Source organism: Mauremys reevesii, linkage group 8 (genome assembly GCF_016161935.1).
Source record: "Mauremys reevesii isolate NIE-2019 linkage group 8, ASM1616193v1, whole genome shotgun sequence".
Taxonomy (NCBI): Eukaryota; Metazoa; Chordata; order Testudines; family Geoemydidae; genus Mauremys; species Mauremys reevesii.
In genome coordinates this window covers 37,075,159-37,094,974 of record NC_052630.1, presented here as the reverse complement: position 1 = coordinate 37,094,974, position 19,816 = coordinate 37,075,159, and the positions used below count along the sequence as shown (strand labels likewise).

Genomic DNA, 19,816 nt, shown 5'->3' with positions numbered 1-19,816 from the left:
ATCAGCGCAGAGTGGAAGAATTACTTCTTGTGTCTTGCTTACAATACTCCTGTCAATACATCCCAGAATGATGTTTGCTTTTTTTGCAACGGTGTTAACACTGTTGACTTATATTTAGCTTGTGATCCACTATGACCCCCAGATCCCTTTCTGCAGTACTCCTTCCTAAGCAGTCATTTCCGATTTTATATGTGTGCAACTGATTGTTCCTTCCTAAGTGAAGTACTTTGCATTTGTCCTTATTGAATTTAATCATATTTACCATTTCTCTGGTTTCTCCAGACCATTTCTCCAGTTTGTCCAGATCATTTTGAATTTTAACCCTATCCTCCAAAGCACTTGCAACCCCTCCCAGCTTGGTATCGTCTACAAACTTCAGAAGTGTACTCTCCGTGCCATTATCTAAATAATTGATGAAGATATTGAACAGAACCGGACCCAGAACTGATCCCTGAGGGACCCCACTCTTTATGCCCTTCCAGCATGACTGTGAACCACTGATAACTATTCTCTGGGAATGATTTTCCAACCAGTTATGCACCCAGCTTGTAGTGTCTCTATCTAGGCTGTATTTCCCTAGTTTGTTTATGAAAAGGTCATGCAAGACAGTATCAAAAGCCTTACTAAAGTCAAGATATGCCATGTCTCCCGCTTCCCCCTATACAGGGCTGGATCTAGGTTTTTTACGTCCTCAAGCAAAAAATTTGCCACCCCAAGCTCCGAGAGCACCACTGCCCAAGCAAAAAAAAGAATGGCTGCCCCTGGAACTGTGCCGCCTCAAGGACGTGCTTGCTTTGCTGGTACCTAGAGCTGGTTCTGCCCCTATCTACAAGGCTTGTTACCCCACCAAAGAAAGCTATTGGTTGGTTTGACATGATTTGTTCTTGACAAATCCATGCTGACTGTTATTTATCACTTTATTTTCTTCTAGGTGTTTGAAAATTGATTGCTTAATTATTTGCTCCATTATCTTTCCAGGTACAGAAATTAAGCTGACTGGTCTATAATTCCCCGGGGTTGTCCTCATTTCCCTTTTTATAGATGGGCACTATATTTGCCCTTTTCGTCTTCTGGAATGCCTCCCATCTTCCATGACTTTTCAAAGATAATTGATAATGGCTCAGATAGCTCCTCAGTCAGCTCCTTGAGAATTCTGGGATGCATTTAATCAGGCCCTGGGGATTTGAAGACATCTATCTTGTCTAAGTAATTTTTGACTTGTTCTTTCCCTATTTTAGACTCTGATCCTACCTCATTTTCACTGGCATTCACTGTGTTAGATGTCCAATCACCACAAACCTTCTTAGTGAAAACCGAAACAAAGAAGTCATTAAGCACCTCTGCCATTTCCACATTTTCTGTTATTGTCATTCCCCCCTCATTGAGTAACAGGCCTACTCTATCCTTGGTCTTCCTCTTGCTTCGAATTTATTTGTAGAATGTTTTATTGTTTCCTTTTATGTCCCTAGCTAGTTTGATCTCGTTTTGTGCCTCAGCTTTTCTAATATTGTCCCTACATACTTGTGTAATTTGTTATATTCATCCTTTGTAATTTGACTGAGTTTCCACTTTTTGTAGGACTCTTTTTTTTGCATTTTAGATCATTAAAGATCTCCTGGTTAATCCAGGATGGTATCTTACCATACTTCCTATCTTTCCTATGCAGTCGGATAGTTTGCTCCTGTGCCCTTAATAATGTCTCTTTGAAAAACTGCCAACTGTCTTTGTTTTTTCCCTTAGACTTGCTTCACATGGTATTTTACCTACCAACTCCCTGAGTTTGCTAAAGTCTGCCTTCTTGGAATCCATTGTCTTTATTGTGCTGTTCTCCCTCCTACCATTCCTTTGAATCATGAACTCTATAATTTCATGATCACTTTCACCCAAGTTGCCTCCACTTGCAAATTCTCAGCCAGTTCCTCCCTATTTGTCAAAATCAAATCTAGAACAGCCCCCCCAGTAGCTTTCTTCACCTTCTGAAATAAAAAAAATTGTCTCCAATACATTCCAAGAACTTGCTGGATTATCTGTGCCCTGCTGTGTTATTTTCCCAACAGATGTCTGGGTAGTTGAAATCCTCCATCACCATCAAGTCCTCTAATTTGGTTGATTTTGTTAGTTTAAAAAAAGCTTCATCCACCTCTTCTTTCTGGTTTGGTGGTCTGTAGTAGACCCCAACCATGACATCACCCTTGTTTTTACCCCTTTTATCCTTACCCAGAGACTTTCAACAAGTTTGTCTCTTATTTCTATCTCAACCTCAGTCCAAGTGTATAAATTTTTAATATATAAGGCAACAGCTCCTCCCTTTTTCCCCTGCCTGTCCTTCCTGAGCAAGTTGTATCCTTCTATACCAATATTCCAGTCATGCATATTATCCCACCAAGTCTCCATATTACCAGCTATGTCATAGTTGTGTTTATTTACTAACATTTCAAGTTCTTCCTGCTTATTCCCCATACTTCGCATATATAGTATAGTATACAGACATCTAAGATACTGATTTGATTTCCCACCCCCACAGTTCTATCTTGTCTCTCCCTTATTTTTGTTATAACAGCCCATGCTCCTCCCAGATTACAACCCTTCTCCCAGGTCTCCATGTTTTTTACTTACCTGTGGGCTTTGGTCACCTGTCCCTGTTGAACCTAATTTAAAGCCCTCCTCACTAGGTGCTGTAGCCAAATATGCTCTTCTTCTTCCTCGATAGGTGGACCCCATCTATGTTTAGCAGTTCTTCTTCCTGGAACAGCATCCCGTGGTCAAGGAAGCCAAGCCCTCCTGGCTACACCATCATTAGGAACCCTCCAAGACTATTGCTACAGTACGCAATCCAGTTACATTATTACAAGGGAATAGCAAGGAAGCATACATGTACTTTCATATCCTTTATCCAGGTATGTTGGACAAATATTTATGCACAAATCTAATTATCTATAATAATAGTTGTACTTCTGCAGCACATTTCATCTTCAAAAGTTTTACAGATATTAAATAATTAATATCCACAAATCCAAGAGTAGGTTTTCTCATTGATTCTTTTTGACCAGGTCCTGGAAATAGCTTCTGAATTAATTTGTTCTTACTGTTCACACAGTCACAAGCAGTACAGAAATTTAATGATGACTTTGACCAATTTCTCACAAACTTGATAAGGAACAGAAAGTAGAGACTCCCCACCTTAATATTACTCAGATATTTATTGTGGTTCAAATACTGAACCTTCTAAATACCACTACCACTAACAGAAATAGAAATATAATTTAAAACAGCACAGGCTTTAGCTAATAACCCTGTTCTGCTTCTTTAGAGCATTCTCTTAATTTGATAAAATGATTACATGGCACTTGAAAACCCACCAACAGGACAGATAACTTTGCATAAGGACAGGGGTATCATTCAGAGGGGCAGGTGAGAGCTCTTGCCTACCCCCTCCCCCAATTTCCTATTGGAGATCTGCTCACTGCCCATGCCCTAGCCGCAAAAGGAGCTTTTAACTGCAACACAGTTGAGTGTGGAACATGAGTTCTATGCTGCTCCCACCTTTGGCCCTTGGGGCAGGAAGTTTGTTTATAAACAGAGGCAGGGTGATTAGGATAACAAAAAAGCTTGTAATTAAATTAAATTAAGGATCCCTAGCTGATCATGAAAGTGTTACCAGGCGCTCCAGTTAAAAGATAAGGAAACAAAGGGTCAGTTTTCATAATGGAGAGAGGTAAATATGGTGTCCCCCAGGGGTCTGTACTGAGACCAGTCCTATTCAACGTATTCATAAATGATCTGGAAAAAGGGGTAAACAGTGAGGTGGCAAAATTTGCAGACCATACAAAATTACTCAAGATAGTTAAAAACAAAGCTGACTGCAAAGAGTTATAAAAGGATTTCACAAAACTGGTTGAGGCAGATGAAATTCAGTATTCATAAATGCAAAACATAATCCCAACTATACATACAAAATGATGGGGTCTAAATTAGCTGTTAGCCATCAAGAAAAAGATCTTGGAGTCATTGCAGCTAGTTCTCTGAAAACATCTGCTCAATGTGCAGTGGCAATCAAAAATATCAGAATATTGGGAATCGTTAGAAAAGGGATGGATAAAAGGACAGAAAATATCATATTGCCTCTATATAAATCCATGGCATTCCCACATATTGAATACTGCCTGAAGATCTGATCATCCCTGTCATAAACAGATAGTTAAGGGTTAATACCTCTTTTACCTGTAAAGAGTTAAAAAGTTCACCTAGCCTAGCTGACACCTGACCAGAGGAACCAATGGGGGAACAAGATGTTTCAAAAGGAAGGAGGGAAGTTTTCCTTTGTTTAGAGTTTCAGTTTCAGCGGGAAAGAAAAAGATCAAGGAACCAGCCTCTTATCAGAGTAGTAAGTTTTAGAAGGGAATAAATAGGTTTATGTTTATTTTATTTGTAACTTGTCTTGGTACCATTAAGGGAATTATCAAAATTTGGGTATTCTTGTGTGTACTAAGTTTTTGCCCAGGGGAACATCCTCTGTGTTTGAATCTGTTGTCTGTGAGAGTAGTTGATATGCTAATCTCTCCCAGAGGGTTTTCTTTTACCTTTATTTTCTTTAATTAAAAGCCTTTTTTCTTAATACCTGATTGATTTTTTTCCTTGTTTTTAGATCCAAGGGGGTTGGATCTGGATCCACCAGGAGTTGGTGGGAGAAAGGAGGGGGGATGGTTAATTTCTCCTTGTTTTAAGATCCAAGGGGTTTGGATCTGTGTTCACCAGGGAATTGGTGAAGAGTCTCTCAAGGCTATCCAGGGAAGAGAATTAGTGCTTGGGAGTGGTGGCAGCGATACCAGATCTAAGCTGGTAATTAAGCTTAGAAGTGTCCATGCAGGTCCCCACATCTGTACCCTAAAGTTCACAGTGGGGAAGGAACCTTGACAACCCCAACTCAAAAAAATATATGTTGGATTTGAAAAAGTTAGAGAAGGGCAACAGAAATTATTAGGGGTATGGAACAGCTTCTGTTTGAGGAGAGATTAAAAAGACTGGGGCCTTTCATCTTGGAAAAGAGATGACTAAGGGGGCATATGATAGAGGTCTATAAAATCATGTATGGTGTAAAAAAATGAATACAGAAATGTTATTTATTCCTTCATATAACACAAGAACTAGGGGTCAACCAATGAAATTAATAGACAGCAGATTTAAAACAAACAAAAGGAAGTATTTCTTTACAGTCAACCTATGGAACTCTTTGCCAGGGAATGTTGTAAAGGCCAAAACTATAACAGGGTTCAAAAAAGAACTAGATAAGTGCATGGAGGATAGGTCCATCAATGGCTATTAGTCAGGATGGGCAGGGATACAACACCGTGTTCTGAGTATCCCCAGCTTCTGTTTGCCATAACCTGGGACTAGGTGACAGGGGATGAATAATTCCATGAATTCCTGTTCTGGTCATTCCCTCTGAAGCACCTGGTATTGACCACTGTTGGAAGACAGGATAGGGGGATGGGACCATGGGACCTCTGACAGTATATGGCCATGCCATTCTTATTATATATATATATATCTCTCTTCTCCTCCCCTCTTCCCCCCAGTAACCCAATAGACTGCATTCCCCTCACAGAGCTGAGATAGAACCCAGAAGTCCTCACAGGGTCTCTCTCTCTCTCTCTCTCTCTCTCTCAAAACAAAAAAATTTTATCAATTATTTTTTTTTTTATTTTTTTTTTTATTTTTGATTTTGATATCCACACTAAACAACATAAATTCATGGAGTGCGTGCTCACTACCATGTAGCATCAACTTATGGAGTGTGGCACTGTGGCTATCCATCCCCACAGTTCCCTCTGCCACCACCCATTCCATTCTTGATTATTAGCCCCAGTGCCTGGGGGGAAAAAAATTGGGTGGGTGGTGGGGGTACAGTCATCCATCTCCCTCCTCCCTCCCTCCAACAACAGACACATTTTTTTTTGTTTTTTCCTTTTTTACCGATGCAGATGCAGATGCCATATCACGGCAAGCATGGAACCTGCTCAGCTCACCGTTGCTGTTGTGGGCAAGTCTACTGTGTGGGCTGGAGTGATCCAAGTAGCCAATGCAGTCATTGACGTTCTGTTATCAAGGGTAGTGACTCTGGGAAATGTGTGGGCCTTTTTAGATTTTAGGTGCATCATATTCCTGTCCTTTGTCACTGGTGAAGAAGTCTTGCAGCTGTACATTCCAGTCTGGTCGGAGCTGTAACACTCCATAGCACTTCTGTGGTTGACACATGTAACAGCTCCAAAGCTCTTTCTCTTTTGCCTTGGCCGAGGTACCTTGCCCTACCCGGACCTCAAAGCATTCGACACAGAAGCACCTGCAGCAGCTGGCATTGCTACATAGCAGCAGCACCTTGCCTTCACAGCAGACAGTGCAGTAGGACTGCTAACCATCCTTGTTGGACATGTAGGTTGGCCGGGGGGTCTGGGAATGTCTTCCCTGCACGGCTCCTAGCAACCTCCGGGGTATGGTGTACGGCTCCACCGCTTCCGCTGCAACTCTGCTCTCCTGCTCTCCTGTAACTCTGCTCTCTTGCTCCCCAGCAATGAGCTCGGGGGATCCTTTCTGGTCCTCCTGGGTGCTACTGGCAGCAGACGGTGCAGTAGGACTGCTAACCATCCTCGTCCACCGCTTCCACTGCAGCTCTGCTCTCCTGCTCTCCTGCTAGGGGGATCCGTTCATGAAGCCTGGATAGTAGTAAGGAGCAGTTCAACTATAGGCTGAGCAAGTGCAGAATGGTGGCAGAACATGCCTTTGGACGTTTAAAAGCTCGCTGGTGCTGTTGGTCAGACCGCAGTGCAACCAACATTCCCATTGTTATTGCTGCTTGCTGTGTGCTCCATAATATCTGTGAGAGTAAGAGGGAGATGTTTATGGCTGGGTGGGAGGTTGAGGCAAATTGCCTGGCGTCCGATTTTGAGCAGCCAGACACCAGGGCAATTAGAACAGCACAGCAAGGTGTATTGCACATCAGAGATGCTTTGAAAACCAGTTTCATGACTGGCCAGGCTTCAGTGTGACAGTTGTGTGTGTTTCTCCTTGATGCAAACCTGCCCCCTTTGTTGATTTTAATTCTCTGTAAGCCAACCACCCTCCCCACTTTGAAATAAAGTAACTATTATTTTTTAAACTATTATTCTTTCTTTATTAATGAAAAAATGAGATAATGGACAAGGTAGCCCAGGTGGGGTGGAGGAGGAGGGAAGGACAAGGTCACATTGCTTATTGTAGCCACACTAAAAATCAACTGTTTGAATGACAGCCTTCTGTTGCTTGGGCCATCTTCTGGACTGGAGTGGCTGGGTGCCTGGAGCCTCCCCACCTGCATTCTTGGGCATCTGGGTGAGGAGGCTATGGAACATGGGAAGGAGGGTAGGTAGTGATACAGTGGATGCAATGGGGGTCTGTGCTCTTGTTGGCTTTCCTGCAGCTCCAACAGATGCTTCATCATGTCCGTTTGCTCCCCCATTAGCCTCAGCATTGTGTCCTGCCTCCGCTCTTCATGCTCACTTAATTCCTCCCTGGCCTCTGCCACTGAATGCCTCCATGCATTAAGTTGTGCCCTATCAGTTCAGGAGGACTGCATGAGCTTGGAAAACATGTCATCACGAGTGCGGGGGTTTTTTGCCTTCTAATCTGCGATAACCTCAGGGATGGAGATGATAGGGGGAGCATAGAAACATTCTACGCTCTACGATTCTGGTGGGACTGCACGGTCACCTGTGCTGCTGAGTGCTGCTGAGTTTGCCATGCTGACCAAACAGGAAATGAAATTCAAAAGTTCCCCGGGCTTTTCCTGTGTACCTGGCTAGGTCGATTTTAGCACTACTCCCCTCATCGGGGAGGAGTACAGAGGTCGATTTTAAGAGCCCTTTAGGTTGACGGAACGGGGTTGGTTGTGTGGATGCAGTCATTGTCACATTGACCTAACGTGGCCAAATTCAACCTAACTCAGTAGTATAGACCAGGCCTCTCTCTCTCTCCACAAAGTTAGTATCAAAGTAAAAATATACATTAACATTTTAGACCTAACCATGTCTCTTAAGTGACTTGCCACAAGATGTAAGAACATGTTAGTATTAGAGCTGAGTGGGTTTAATATTTATTTAATTTTCTTTCTTTTATATAGGAATTAGATACAGTGCTCCTATCTGCCAAAATCGTGGTTAAAGTCTGCTCCTCGCCCCAACCAAAATCTGAATGGCGCCCCTGAGTAAGGAGCTTCCATTACCATTAGGAAAATTAACAGAATTTCGAAATATGTTGGAAACATAATATTCTGATAGTTTTTTCTGTTCCATCAGCTGTCAATCATTTAACAACAGTCTTAAAAGGAAAGTGCTAATGAATGGAGAAAATCCTCTCTCCCATCTTCCAATATGTGGTGTCTGATGGTGGGAAAAAGCAGCCATGAACTCAGGCAGAGAATGAGTCAATACTGGGATAGTCACAATTGCAGTTGCTCAGCTTTTCAGAATATTTCTGTCATGACAGAGTCTAACAATGACTTCACCATCTTCAGATGGATCATTTCCTGTGTTTCTAGGCTCTATTTAATCAGTGATAGCATGTTGAAAATACACGGTTCCTTACATGCATGTATCGCATGTTAAACCCTAACCTGATCGCATTTTCCAGTGTTCTGAGTAAATACATTCCTGTTCCCACTGAAGTCAGAAATTCCTTTCACTTTGATGGAGGAACATTGGGCCCTAATTCCGTAATTATAGCAGGAAATATGGGGAAATTGCTATGACTATTTCCCAAAGACTGAACGTTCCTGAATAAAGGACAGGAAAGTATAATAGGAATCCAGAAAAGTATGGAAGAATGTCAGCTAGAAGTGGGATCCCTGAATGGAACAGGTAGAACCTATGCTCAGTGAAGATACAAGATTGGGAAATTTAAGACAACAAACTTCTGCTATGTGCCCAAAAAGGAACTCTGCACTAAAACACTGCCAGAGGCCACCCACAATAGTAAAAATAGTGCCAAATAGGTTAAATGTCCATGGGCCCTGGGAATACCCAGCTAATAGTTTATAGGTACTGGATTCCCCCTAAAATATGACAGATCTATTGAGTGCAGACGCAAAAAACAAAATTCTCCTCCCCTCACATTTGAAGTTCGGCATTGGAAAAGGGGAGGGACTCTTGCAGTCCAGTTTTGTACAGGGGTTCAAGATTTTCAAACATGATGGCCTGAAATTAGGTTTTTAAACCATATTTAGGCACCTACAAAGGATTGGTCTAGTGTTTGAAGGTGCTGAACAGGCTCAATTACACTGGCTTCGATGGAAGGTGCTGACATTCAGCACTTTGGAAAATTAGGTTGTTATTTAGGTGTCAGTATGGGGATTTAAGAACCTACCTTTTAACTCTAGTTTTTAAAAACATTGGTCCAGGTATTCATTTGTCTGATACATTTTTCATTCCTTTTATGTTTTAGTTAAATGTCAGAAGAAATTTCCCCGACTTCTCCCATCTAATGAACATTTGTAGACGGAACCAATGTTTGCCTGACTTCAATGGGAGCTTCATTTCCTTTGCTGCCTGGGAGTGACTCATTAATGTAAAAGAGGACATGTTTACAGATCTGTACTTTCCCACACTCCCTTCCTCTCCACCTGCCAGCAATGGAGTTAAATTTCATAGCCTTCCTTCCTGCATACACAGGCCACAAGCCCTCACGTTCTGGAGAGACAGCCCATCTACTAGACCCCAGAACAGGTCATTAGAAATCGGTTCTTTAAGAACATGTCCCCTGATGACTTTGCTTCACAGAACCTGATCTGGCAGCACAGCTACCAATCCTCAGAATCAATGGTTAAAAAAGTCAGTCTAAAGCCCTTTTAATAATTGTTTTTATTAGTGGTATGGGTACCAGAAACTCAATTTTTAAAACCTCGTAAACAATGTGGAAAATTATACCATGTTCCCTTTAACTTAAATATTATATTTGGTAATGAAATTAAATGAAGACAGAAGGAAAGGGATTTATCTTAACTTATTACACATTACAAAGTGTATAAAGTTTATTGTATCACTTTGAACCTACTTTACTAACATACTACTAATGCAATATTACTCTTCACTTCTATGGTATCTTTTAAGCAAGGATCTCAAAATGTTTTATAACTATTAGTTTCAGTTTCATATGGTTAGAAAAAAAGACTACAATTTTGAAAAAACATATTTTACAATATACACAAAGCTCAACCTCTCGACCAAATATGCAATGTACATTGCAGCCAAGTAGCTTTAATTTAACCAGCTTCTATTTGTTAATACATAATTACTTTGTAAGTGAAATTTAGTCTTAATTTTCATTGAACATTAAACTTGTACATTGAAAAGAGGTTTCAGAAAATCAACACACTATTACATAATCATCTCCATAAGGAAGAATCATAGGGAAGGTGGTTTATGATAAACTACTGTTAAAGCTTAGGTTTGACTTATTATGTTTCCTTTATATCTAGATAAAATAGAAGTTGTTAAGCTCTAATAATAATACACTAAGGGCTAGGTGGAATCTACAAAGAAAGCATGCTATAGGAGCTCCTGTTGCTCTTCTTCAATAGCCATACCACAAACACAAAGGTCTAGGTGAAAAACCAGGAATAAAGAATTACATAATGTAGAAATACATATTCTTGATCTCTTACAGAAAAGGCCTGTACCTTCTTGAAAGTTTCTTGGAGGGCGATAAGCCTCTTGATTCTCATTTCTCCTTTATGGTGTCTGATAGTTGAACAGAACAGAGTTGGTTGTTCTCATCTATTGGTAGGAAAGCCAACCGTTTTGATCACAGTTCTCATTTATCCCTATCACCTTGTTAACAATACAGCCTTCGCCTGAAGATCTGGGTATGGAGTCTTCAGAAACAGAAGCTCTGCCCTGCAAACAATACAGAATGATGTGGTGTCGTTATTGGCTGTTATGAAGAATGCGGCATTAATACGCACTGGGGGACATGCAATCTTACAGAACTGTGGCTGGGATACCGTTCTATTTGAAGTCAACAGAAGTTTTGTCATTGATTGCAATGGGAGCAGGATCTGGCCTGTACCTACATCGTAAAATATAAATGCTCATGTTTAATGAAATCCTAAAAGATGGCACTGTGTATCTATATAACTTGGAGGGAAATTTTACAATGTGAAAATTCAGAAGTAAATGTAATTTGATAAGCCAAATACAACCATATCCACTTCATTGTATTTCTATTTGTATTTCTGTCTTTCAAAAACTGTCTGGAACATAAGAACATAAGAACATAAGAAAGGCCGTACCGGGTCAGACCAAAGGTCCATCTAGCCCAGTATCTGTCTACCGACAGTGGCCAATGCCAGGTGCCCCTGAGGGAGTGAATCTAACAGGCAATGATCAAGTGATCTCTCTCCTGCCATCCATCTCCATCCTCTGATGAACAGAGGCTAGGGACACCATTCTTACCCATCCTGGCTAATAGTCATTTATGGACTTAGCCACCATGAATTTATCCAGTCCCCTTTTAAACATTGTTATAGTCCTAGCCTTCACAACCTCCTCTGGTAAGGAGTTCCACAAGTTGACTGTGCGCTGCGTGAAGAAGAACTTCCTTTTATTTGTTTTAAACCTGCTGCCTATTAATTTCATTTGGTGACCCCTAGTTCTTGTATTATGGGAATAAGTAAATAACTTTTCCTTATCCACTTTCTCAACATCACTCATGATTTTATATACCTCTATCATGTCCCCCCTTAGTCTTCTCTTTTCCAAACTGAAGAGTCCTAGCCTCTTTAATCTTTCCTCATATGGGACCCTCTCTAAACCCCTAATCATTTTAGTTGCTCTTTTCTGAACCTTTTCTAGTGCTAGAATATCTTTTTTGAGGTGAGGAGACCACATCTGTACACAGTATTCGAGGTGTGGGCGTACCATGGATTTATATAAGGGCAATAATATATTCTCAGTCTTATTCTCTATCCCCTATTTAATGATTCCTAACATCCTGTTTGCTTTTTTGACTGCCTCTGCACACTGCTTGGACATCTTCAGAGAACTATCCACGATAACTCCAAGATCTTTTTCCTGACTCGTTGTAGCTAAATTAGCCCCCATCATATTGTATGTATAGTTGGGGTTATTTTTTCCAATGTGCATTACTTTACATTTATCCACATTAAATTTCATTTGCCATTTTGTTGCCCAATCACTTAGTTTTGTGAGATCTTTTTGAAGTTCTTCACAATCTGCTTTGGTCTTAACTATCTTGAGTAGTTTAGTATCATCTGCAAACTTTGCCACCTCACTGTTTACCCCTTTCTCCAGATCATTTATGAATAAATTGAATAGGATTGGTCCCAGGACTGACCCTTGGGAACACCACTAGTTACCCCTCTCCATTCTGAGAATTTACCATTAATTCCTACCCTTTGTTCCCTGTCCTTTAACCAGTTCTCAATCCATGAAAGGACCTTTCCTTTTATCCCATGACAGCTTAATTTACGTAAGAGCCTTTGGTGAGGGACCTTGTCAAAGGCTTTCTGGAAATCTAAGTACACTATGTCCACCGGATCCCCCTTGTCCACATGTTTGTTGACCCCTTCAAAGAACTCTAATAGATTAGTAAGACACGATTTCCCTTTACAGAAACCATGTTGACTATTGCTCAAGAGTTTATGTTTTTCTATGTGTCTGACAATTTTATTCTTTACTATTGTTTCAACTAATTTGCCCGGTACCGACGTTAGACTTACCGGTCTGTAATTGCCGGGATCACCCCTAGAGCCCTTTTTAAATATTGGCGTTACATTAGCTAACTTCCAGTCATCGGGTACCGAAGCTGATTTAAAGGACAGGTTACAAACCTTAGTTAATAGTTCCGCATCTTCACATTTGAGTTCTTTCAGAACTCTTGGGTGAATGCCATCTGGTCCCGGTGACTTGTTAATGTTGAGTTTATCAATTAATTCCAAAACCTCCTCTAGTGACACTTCAATCTGTGACAGTTCCTCAGATTTGTCACCTACAAAAGCCAGCTCAGGTTTGGGAATCTCCCTAACATCCTCAGCCGTGAAGACTGAAGCAAAGAATCCATTTAGTTTCTCCGCAATGACTTTATCATCTTTAAGCGCTCCTTTTGAATTTTGATCATCAAGGGGCCCCACTGGTTGTTTAGCAGGCTTCCTGCTTCTGATGTACTTAAAAAACATTTTGTTATTACCTTTGGAGTTTTTGGCTAGCCGTTCTTCAAACTCCTCTTTGGCTTTTCTTATGACACTCTTGCACTTAAGTTGGCAGTGTTTGTGCTCCTTTCTATTTGCCTCACTAGGATTTGACTTCCACTTTTTAAAGGAAGTCTTTTTATCTCTCACTGCTTCTTTTACATGGTTGTTAAGCCACAGTGGCTCTTTTTTAGTTCTTTTACTGTTTTTCTAAATTTGGGGTATACATTGAAGTTGGGCCTCTATTATGGTGTCTTTAAAAAGGGCCCACGCAACTTGCAGGGATTTCACTTTAGTCACTGTACCTTTTAACTTTTGTCTAACTAACCCCCTCATTTTTGTATAGTTCCCCCTTTTGAAATTAAAGGCCACAGTGTTGGGCAGTTGAGATGTTCTTCTCACCACAGGGATGTTGAATGCTATTGTACATCTTACATCCCCTGTGAGGTGTTTACAATTACAAATCCGGAAAAGCTTTACTGTAATTTAGGTGGCTGATTCAAAAAGATCATTATCTTGATGTTTGTTTAAGCCAAAATGTTCAAATGTGGTCATTGGTTGTGTGTGTCCAATTCCTAGTTTTCAGAACTGTTTAGTACCCAGAACTCTCACAGAACTCAATGGGAGTGATGGGTACTCAATGACTCTGAAAAATCAGGGCAAATTTGTGGCCAGGATCATTAGCAGTAACAATAACCAACTAGATCTGTCTTAATTTTTTTAAATAGATTTGTAAGAGTTAAGAATAACTTATTTTGATAGCAACTAATCAACTGTTGGTTAATACTTTCTGTAGGAATGCTGCATAGCCGCTATAAAGTGCCAGCATAAACTCTGATTTTTTTCATGATCAAGGCTGCCAAAGTGCCAGATGCTCAGATGCTGTTATGCTGTAAACTGGCTCTCCCCCCACCACCATTTACTACAGTGGTGCTATGTTAATTTACACCAGCTGGCATATTGATGTCTTTAATATAAGTTTTGTATTTGCTGTTTACATCTTCTGAAGGGGAAGTGTGGGTTTTCTTTTGGAGCTTTTGCCATTCTATCTTAGGTATCCAAATCCAGACTGTTCTCCCAAAAGAAATTACTATAAACAAAGAATTAATTAATTATGTTGAATTCCAGGTTATCTTTAGGTAATAATTAGAAATGACCATTTATACTAAAATGTCTCTGGGAGTACATTTTACTTTCACAAATAGAAATCTCTGTTTTAATTAATTCAGGATTCTTGGCAGTAGATTAAGCTATCTAAAACCTTCATTTCATTTTTACAGAGAAAAAAGACTCTGTAATCTATAGGTTTTTTTAAAAGCTATACACATATTCATGTATGGTAATAATATTTCACCAATTAGCCATTACTAATAGTCACAACAACCGCAAGTTCCTAGATTAAAGGTATTTGTTAGGACTGGTGTCACAAAATTATTCTTGAATGACAAACTCTATCTGAAACACTGCTTGATTATTGTAACTCTCTCTCTCTCTCTTTGGGGGGGAGGGAGGGGAATCTGTAAACTCTTTGCAACCACCAGGCCCATAAAACCTCATTTTAGTTGTATCAATTATCAAGAAAACGAAGAGTCTGAATTAAGGCAGCACTTATTCTTGAGCTGCTTTCTCTGTATTTTCTAAAGGCTAGATGCTCCTTCACATTTGTTCAGGTGGAAGGGAGCAGAAAATGATGGAATTTGGCCACTGTGTGTAGAATAGGGGGTATTAAGTTTTGCATCACGTTCCCCCATTTTTATAGTTAATTCTAATGCCTGCCCCCCCCCAAACCAGCAGAAATACTTCAAGCAAGACCAGCGGGAGGTGACGATTCCATCAGATTTGGCTTCTGGATTTCCTCTGTCCATGGAGAAAACAGAGAAAGGGGAGGAGGGGGCTGCTACAGAGAAGAAGATGGGGAACATCCCCTCTGAGGAGTCAGATTTATTTCTCCCATCCACCCACACTCCTTGTATTCTTTGTGCACCTTCCTTTTCTCCCTTAATACATCCCTCCACCTGAGGGTAAGATTGGTAGCAAACTCCATGAAGTGGAATCTCCTGGGCCCTCTCTTCCTGCGGGATTTGCTTCAGGGACAGTACAATATGAGTCAATGTCATAGTTCACCACAGAGAGGACATAAATATTATCCACCAACAAGTGTAACGTCAGGAGAATGCATTTGGATACAGGCTCCTGTGTGTTATCCTACAATCATTAAACACATTCAATCTCATAATGCAAAACAGACACTATTATTGCTTTCCACGGGCTATAAACTTCCATCCATTCAACACAAAAACAGAGAGCTAAGTGGTACCAAACCCGGCTGCTTTATATTGAATTACACCTCCTCCCAGCCTCAGTTGCGCCTATCGGAGTTTTTCCACAGCTGAGGACCTGACCCTGTATTTTCAGCATTGTTGGACAAGGTACTAGCCACCGGTGTTTCTACATATACATATCAATAACAATCTGAAATTACTTGTACACAGTTAGTTTTCTTTGTTGCTCTAGATTATTGCCTCTCCTTGGACTCTGGACTCTATTCCGTTCTTCACCCATTTCTCACGCTTGCTGCCTATAAAAATCCTGTTAATACCACTAACTGCCACTGCAGTGTGCATATAATACTGGCCTATAACATCCACATTGATTGTCATGGATACAAAAGCTCATGAAGCTCGAAATGATGGTGATTTTACAGGATTTAAGCAATCATTGCCCATTCTTTCAATAAATATCCCCCTCACTGAAAACTCTGCCACTGCTTGCTGCTCACATAGAAAAGGGTTTGCCGGACAACTAAGGTGTAGCTTACATTCAGGGCCGGCTCCAGACCCCAGCGCGGCAAGCACGCGCGTGGGGCGGCCCTTTCCCGGGGGGGGCGGCAGATTGGGTCGGCGGACCTGCCGTAGTCATGCCTGCGGGAGGTCCACCGGAGCCCCGGACCTTCCGCAGGCATGACTGCGGACGGTTCGCTGGTCCCGCGGCTCGGCTGGACCTCCCGCAGGCATGACTGCGGCAGCTCAACCGCAGGCGCCGGACCTGCGAACCGTCCGCAGCTGCGGGAGGTCCAACCGAGCCGGGCGACCAGCGGACCCTCTGCAGTCATGCCCGCGGGAGGTCCGCTGCTCGCGGGGCTCCGGGGCGCCTCCCGCGCATGACTCCTTGGGGCGGCCAAAAAGGTAGAGCCGCCCCTGCTTACACTTTCCTTAGATACTTCTATTTTACTTTGTTTTCCCGATCTCCGTCATTACATATTGACGCATTAGTCCTAAAATCCACATCTCAGCAAAAACACTGCTGAAGAAGCAAATTCTGCCTCAATTTCCTTGTAAAATTTTAGACTTCATCGAGGTTCCTTAGGAATGTTGTACAAAGGTCAGATAATTCTGATGTTAATAAACCCTTGATAAATAACATCCAGATACTTATTCTGACAAGTTTCAACCTTTCTTGGTAGAGAACACACACAATGCAAGAAGATCAGAATCAGTTCGGCAAACTCTCTTTTATAGCGTTACTGTGCAATTATATTAGCCAGGACATAGTAAAATTTGAACAATACGTCGAACAATAAACAGAAAAGCTCCCTAGGCAATGAAATATTTCTCAACATTTCTATATGTTCCATCCAACTAATTTTCATAGCCAGTAGAAACAAACATATTCAGGAAAGGTATTGATGGAAATGGAGTGAAATAAGCACTCACCTCCCTCACGGATTCTTTCTCCTCCTTTAACTGAGAGTTAATCTGAGAGTCAAAAATGGACCCTCCTGCAGCGATGGAGTCAGCGGGTAGAGAAGGTACCAGAGGCCTGAGAAATTTAAATTCGCTGGTCCCAGACCCAGTTGTCAAGCACACCTCATAACAATAAGATTGAGGCAGAGTCCCAGTGCCGCTCGTCTCCGCAGGATTTGTGGGGAAGCTGCCGTCACTATAAAAATTCCTGGACGATGGAACATACTGCTCTCGGCACTGCCTTGTCTTGTACAGCCGGATGGCTATAATCGTTACCACAGAAACCAGAAAAAGGAATGAAATGAAAGACAAGGAAATGACTAGATACAGGGTTAACGTGTCCTGCTGCTCCTCCTCTTGTGGTACATCCAGTAACTGCATGTAGGCGTCTGAAAACCCATCCACCAGAAGCACATTAAGCGTCGAGGTGGTGGATCTGGGCGGCTCTCCGTTGTCTCTAACCAGGACGATAAGTTTCTGTTTCACAGAGTCCGGGCTCGTTATAGGCCTGCTGATTTTTACTTCCCCGGTTTGGAGCCCCACAGCGAAGAGACTTGGGTCTGTGGCCTTGAGCAGCTGGTAGAAAAGCCAAGAATTCTGACCGGAGTCTCCATCCACAGCCACCACCTTCGTCACCAGGTAACCCGCCTCCGCCGATCTGGGAACCAGGTCATTAGCGGGGGCGCTGCTGTTCTGCAGAGGGTATAAAATGAAGGGGGCGTTGTCATTTTCGTCAATTATCACAACTCGGACAATGACTTCAGAGCTCAGTTGCGGGGACCCGCCATCTGCAGCTCTCACTGTAACCTGGAAATCCCTCGTTTGCTCATAATCCAGAGACTGCAGCGCGTACACGTTCCCGTTCTCGGAGTTTATGGAGATGGAGGAGGAGAAGGGGAGGTCACCGATGTTGCCAGGCAATGCCGAATACGTCACTTTGGCATTCTGCTCTGTGTCTAGGTCAGCAGCACGGACAGTTCCAATCAACAGGCCCGGGGGGTTGTTCTCCTTCAGGTACATGACGTATGAACTTTCATTAAACACAGGGGGGTTGTCATTAATATCCGATAGCTGAACTCGGATGATCCTCACTGAGGTGAGCTTCGGAGTGCCCCGGTCTGTGGCTGTGATGGTTATGTTATACTCAGGCACTTTCTCTCGGTCCAGGGGCTTTTGTGTAACAAGCTCGTAATAATCCTTCAGAGTCGATTTTAAAGCAAATGGGACATTGTCCTGAATGGAGCAGAGCGTTCTGCCATTGTCCCCGGAGTCTCGGTCTCTCACACTGAACAGGGCCACCACTGTCTCAGGGGACGAGTCCTCGGGTATGGTGCTGGTGAGGGATGTCAGCGTCACTTCCGGAGCGTTGTCATTCATGTCCTTGATTTCTACCAGGAGTTTGCAGTGCGAAGTAAACCCCCCGCCGTCCGTGGCCTGAATTTCTATTTCATACATTGCTGCGTCTTCGAAATCAATTATCCCCAAAACAGTGATTTCGCCACTCAACGGATTTAGCTGAAATAACTTGAGGACTTTGTCAGGCACCTCCCCGAATGAATAGGTGATTTCTGCATTTGAACCTTGATCCAAATCACTGGCTACAACCTTAGTGACCAAAGTGTCCCGCGGACTATTTTCCATTAACTGCACCTTGTACACCGACTGACTAAACTGCGGGAAGTTATCGTTGTTGTCCAGCACATTAACGCGTATTCGGGCTGTGCCGGTTCTCTGTGGCAGGCCCCCATCGGCAGCTGTGAGAATCAGCATCAACTGTGCCTGCTCCTCCCGATCTAATTGTTTCTCTAATACCAGCTCCGCGTATTTACTGCCGTCCCCCCGGGAAAGCACATCCAGGCTAAAGTGCTCATTGGAGCTGATTTCGTAACTCTGTACGCCGTTTGTTCCTATGTCTGAATCTTGGGCCCTTTCCAAGGGGAAGCGGGTGTTTATGGGGATCTGTTCAGGTATTTTAAAAACGAATTCATTTTTAGAGAATTTAGGGGAATTGTCATTCACATCATTTATCTGCACCTCCATTCTGTACAGCTGCAGTGGATTTTCCAGCACAATTTCGAATTGCAGCAAACACGGGTCGCTCAGTCCGCACAGATCCTCACGGTCTATTTTCTCCTTTATTATCACATCCCCGGAGCGTGTGTTCAGCTCAAAATATTGCTTGCTGCTTTTAGAAATCAGCCGGGCACTGCGACCAGACAATTTCCCTACATCTAGTTTCAAATCCTTTGCAATATTAGCAACTAGGGACCCGCTTTTCTTCTCTTCGGGCACAGAATAGCGGATCGTCTCACACGCCCCCAGGGACACACACAGACATAGAAAGAAAGACAGAACTTGCCTTTTCCTGGAGCGATTCTCCATTCCGCCAGCCATTCCCGGGTCAGATCCGAAACACAGGCCTCTCTGCAAAGCTGCTGCAGCCATTCATATGCTAGAGGGAAAACGATTTGTCCGCCAATATTGACTTTATTTGTAATTATTCAGCCGCCCTGTCCCTGTAATCCTTTGTCACCCGTTCCCGGCGCATACCCCTTGCCGTTTGGATTCGGATGTCTGAATGCAGCTTTCACTGTGTGTCGACGGAGTCCAAAAAGCTGCATTTTCAGCACCGTCTTTGCTAATATCGCCACCTTGTGGTTCAGCTAAAATAAGACATCTCATGATGTTTACATTTGAAACTTACTATGTGCAGTTATTAACTGCATAGCAAAGATTTCGCTATTAAATACGAATTGTGGTTATAACATTTCACAGTGAAAACTGTGAAATATTAAAGCAGATTATTACCGATTAGAGAAGACAGAGGGTTTCAAAATAA

General features: G+C 42.2%; 1 protein-coding gene across 11 annotated transcripts in view; it reads right to left on the bottom strand.

The window, feature by feature from the left end:
* Positions 1-6,836: 6,836 nt before the first annotated feature.
* The window catches only part of LOC120369807 (protocadherin beta-16-like), a 73,315-nt gene continuing 60,335 nt past the window's right edge, over positions 6,837-19,816 (bottom strand). For 8 of the 11 annotated variants that reach the window (XM_039483469.1, XM_039483479.1, XM_039483474.1 and 5 more), the window contains one exon: positions 9,912-10,922. In XM_039483469.1, coding sequence (XP_039339403.1) covers positions 10,803-10,922 — 120 coding nt within the window. In that variant the 3' untranslated portion in view covers positions 9,912-10,802. Of the gene's footprint in view, positions 6,872-9,911; positions 10,923-16,947; positions 19,541-19,816 lie in introns of those variants that run through there. The other 3 variants (XM_039483480.1, XR_005583446.1, XM_039483470.1) reach the window with 3 other exon arrangements.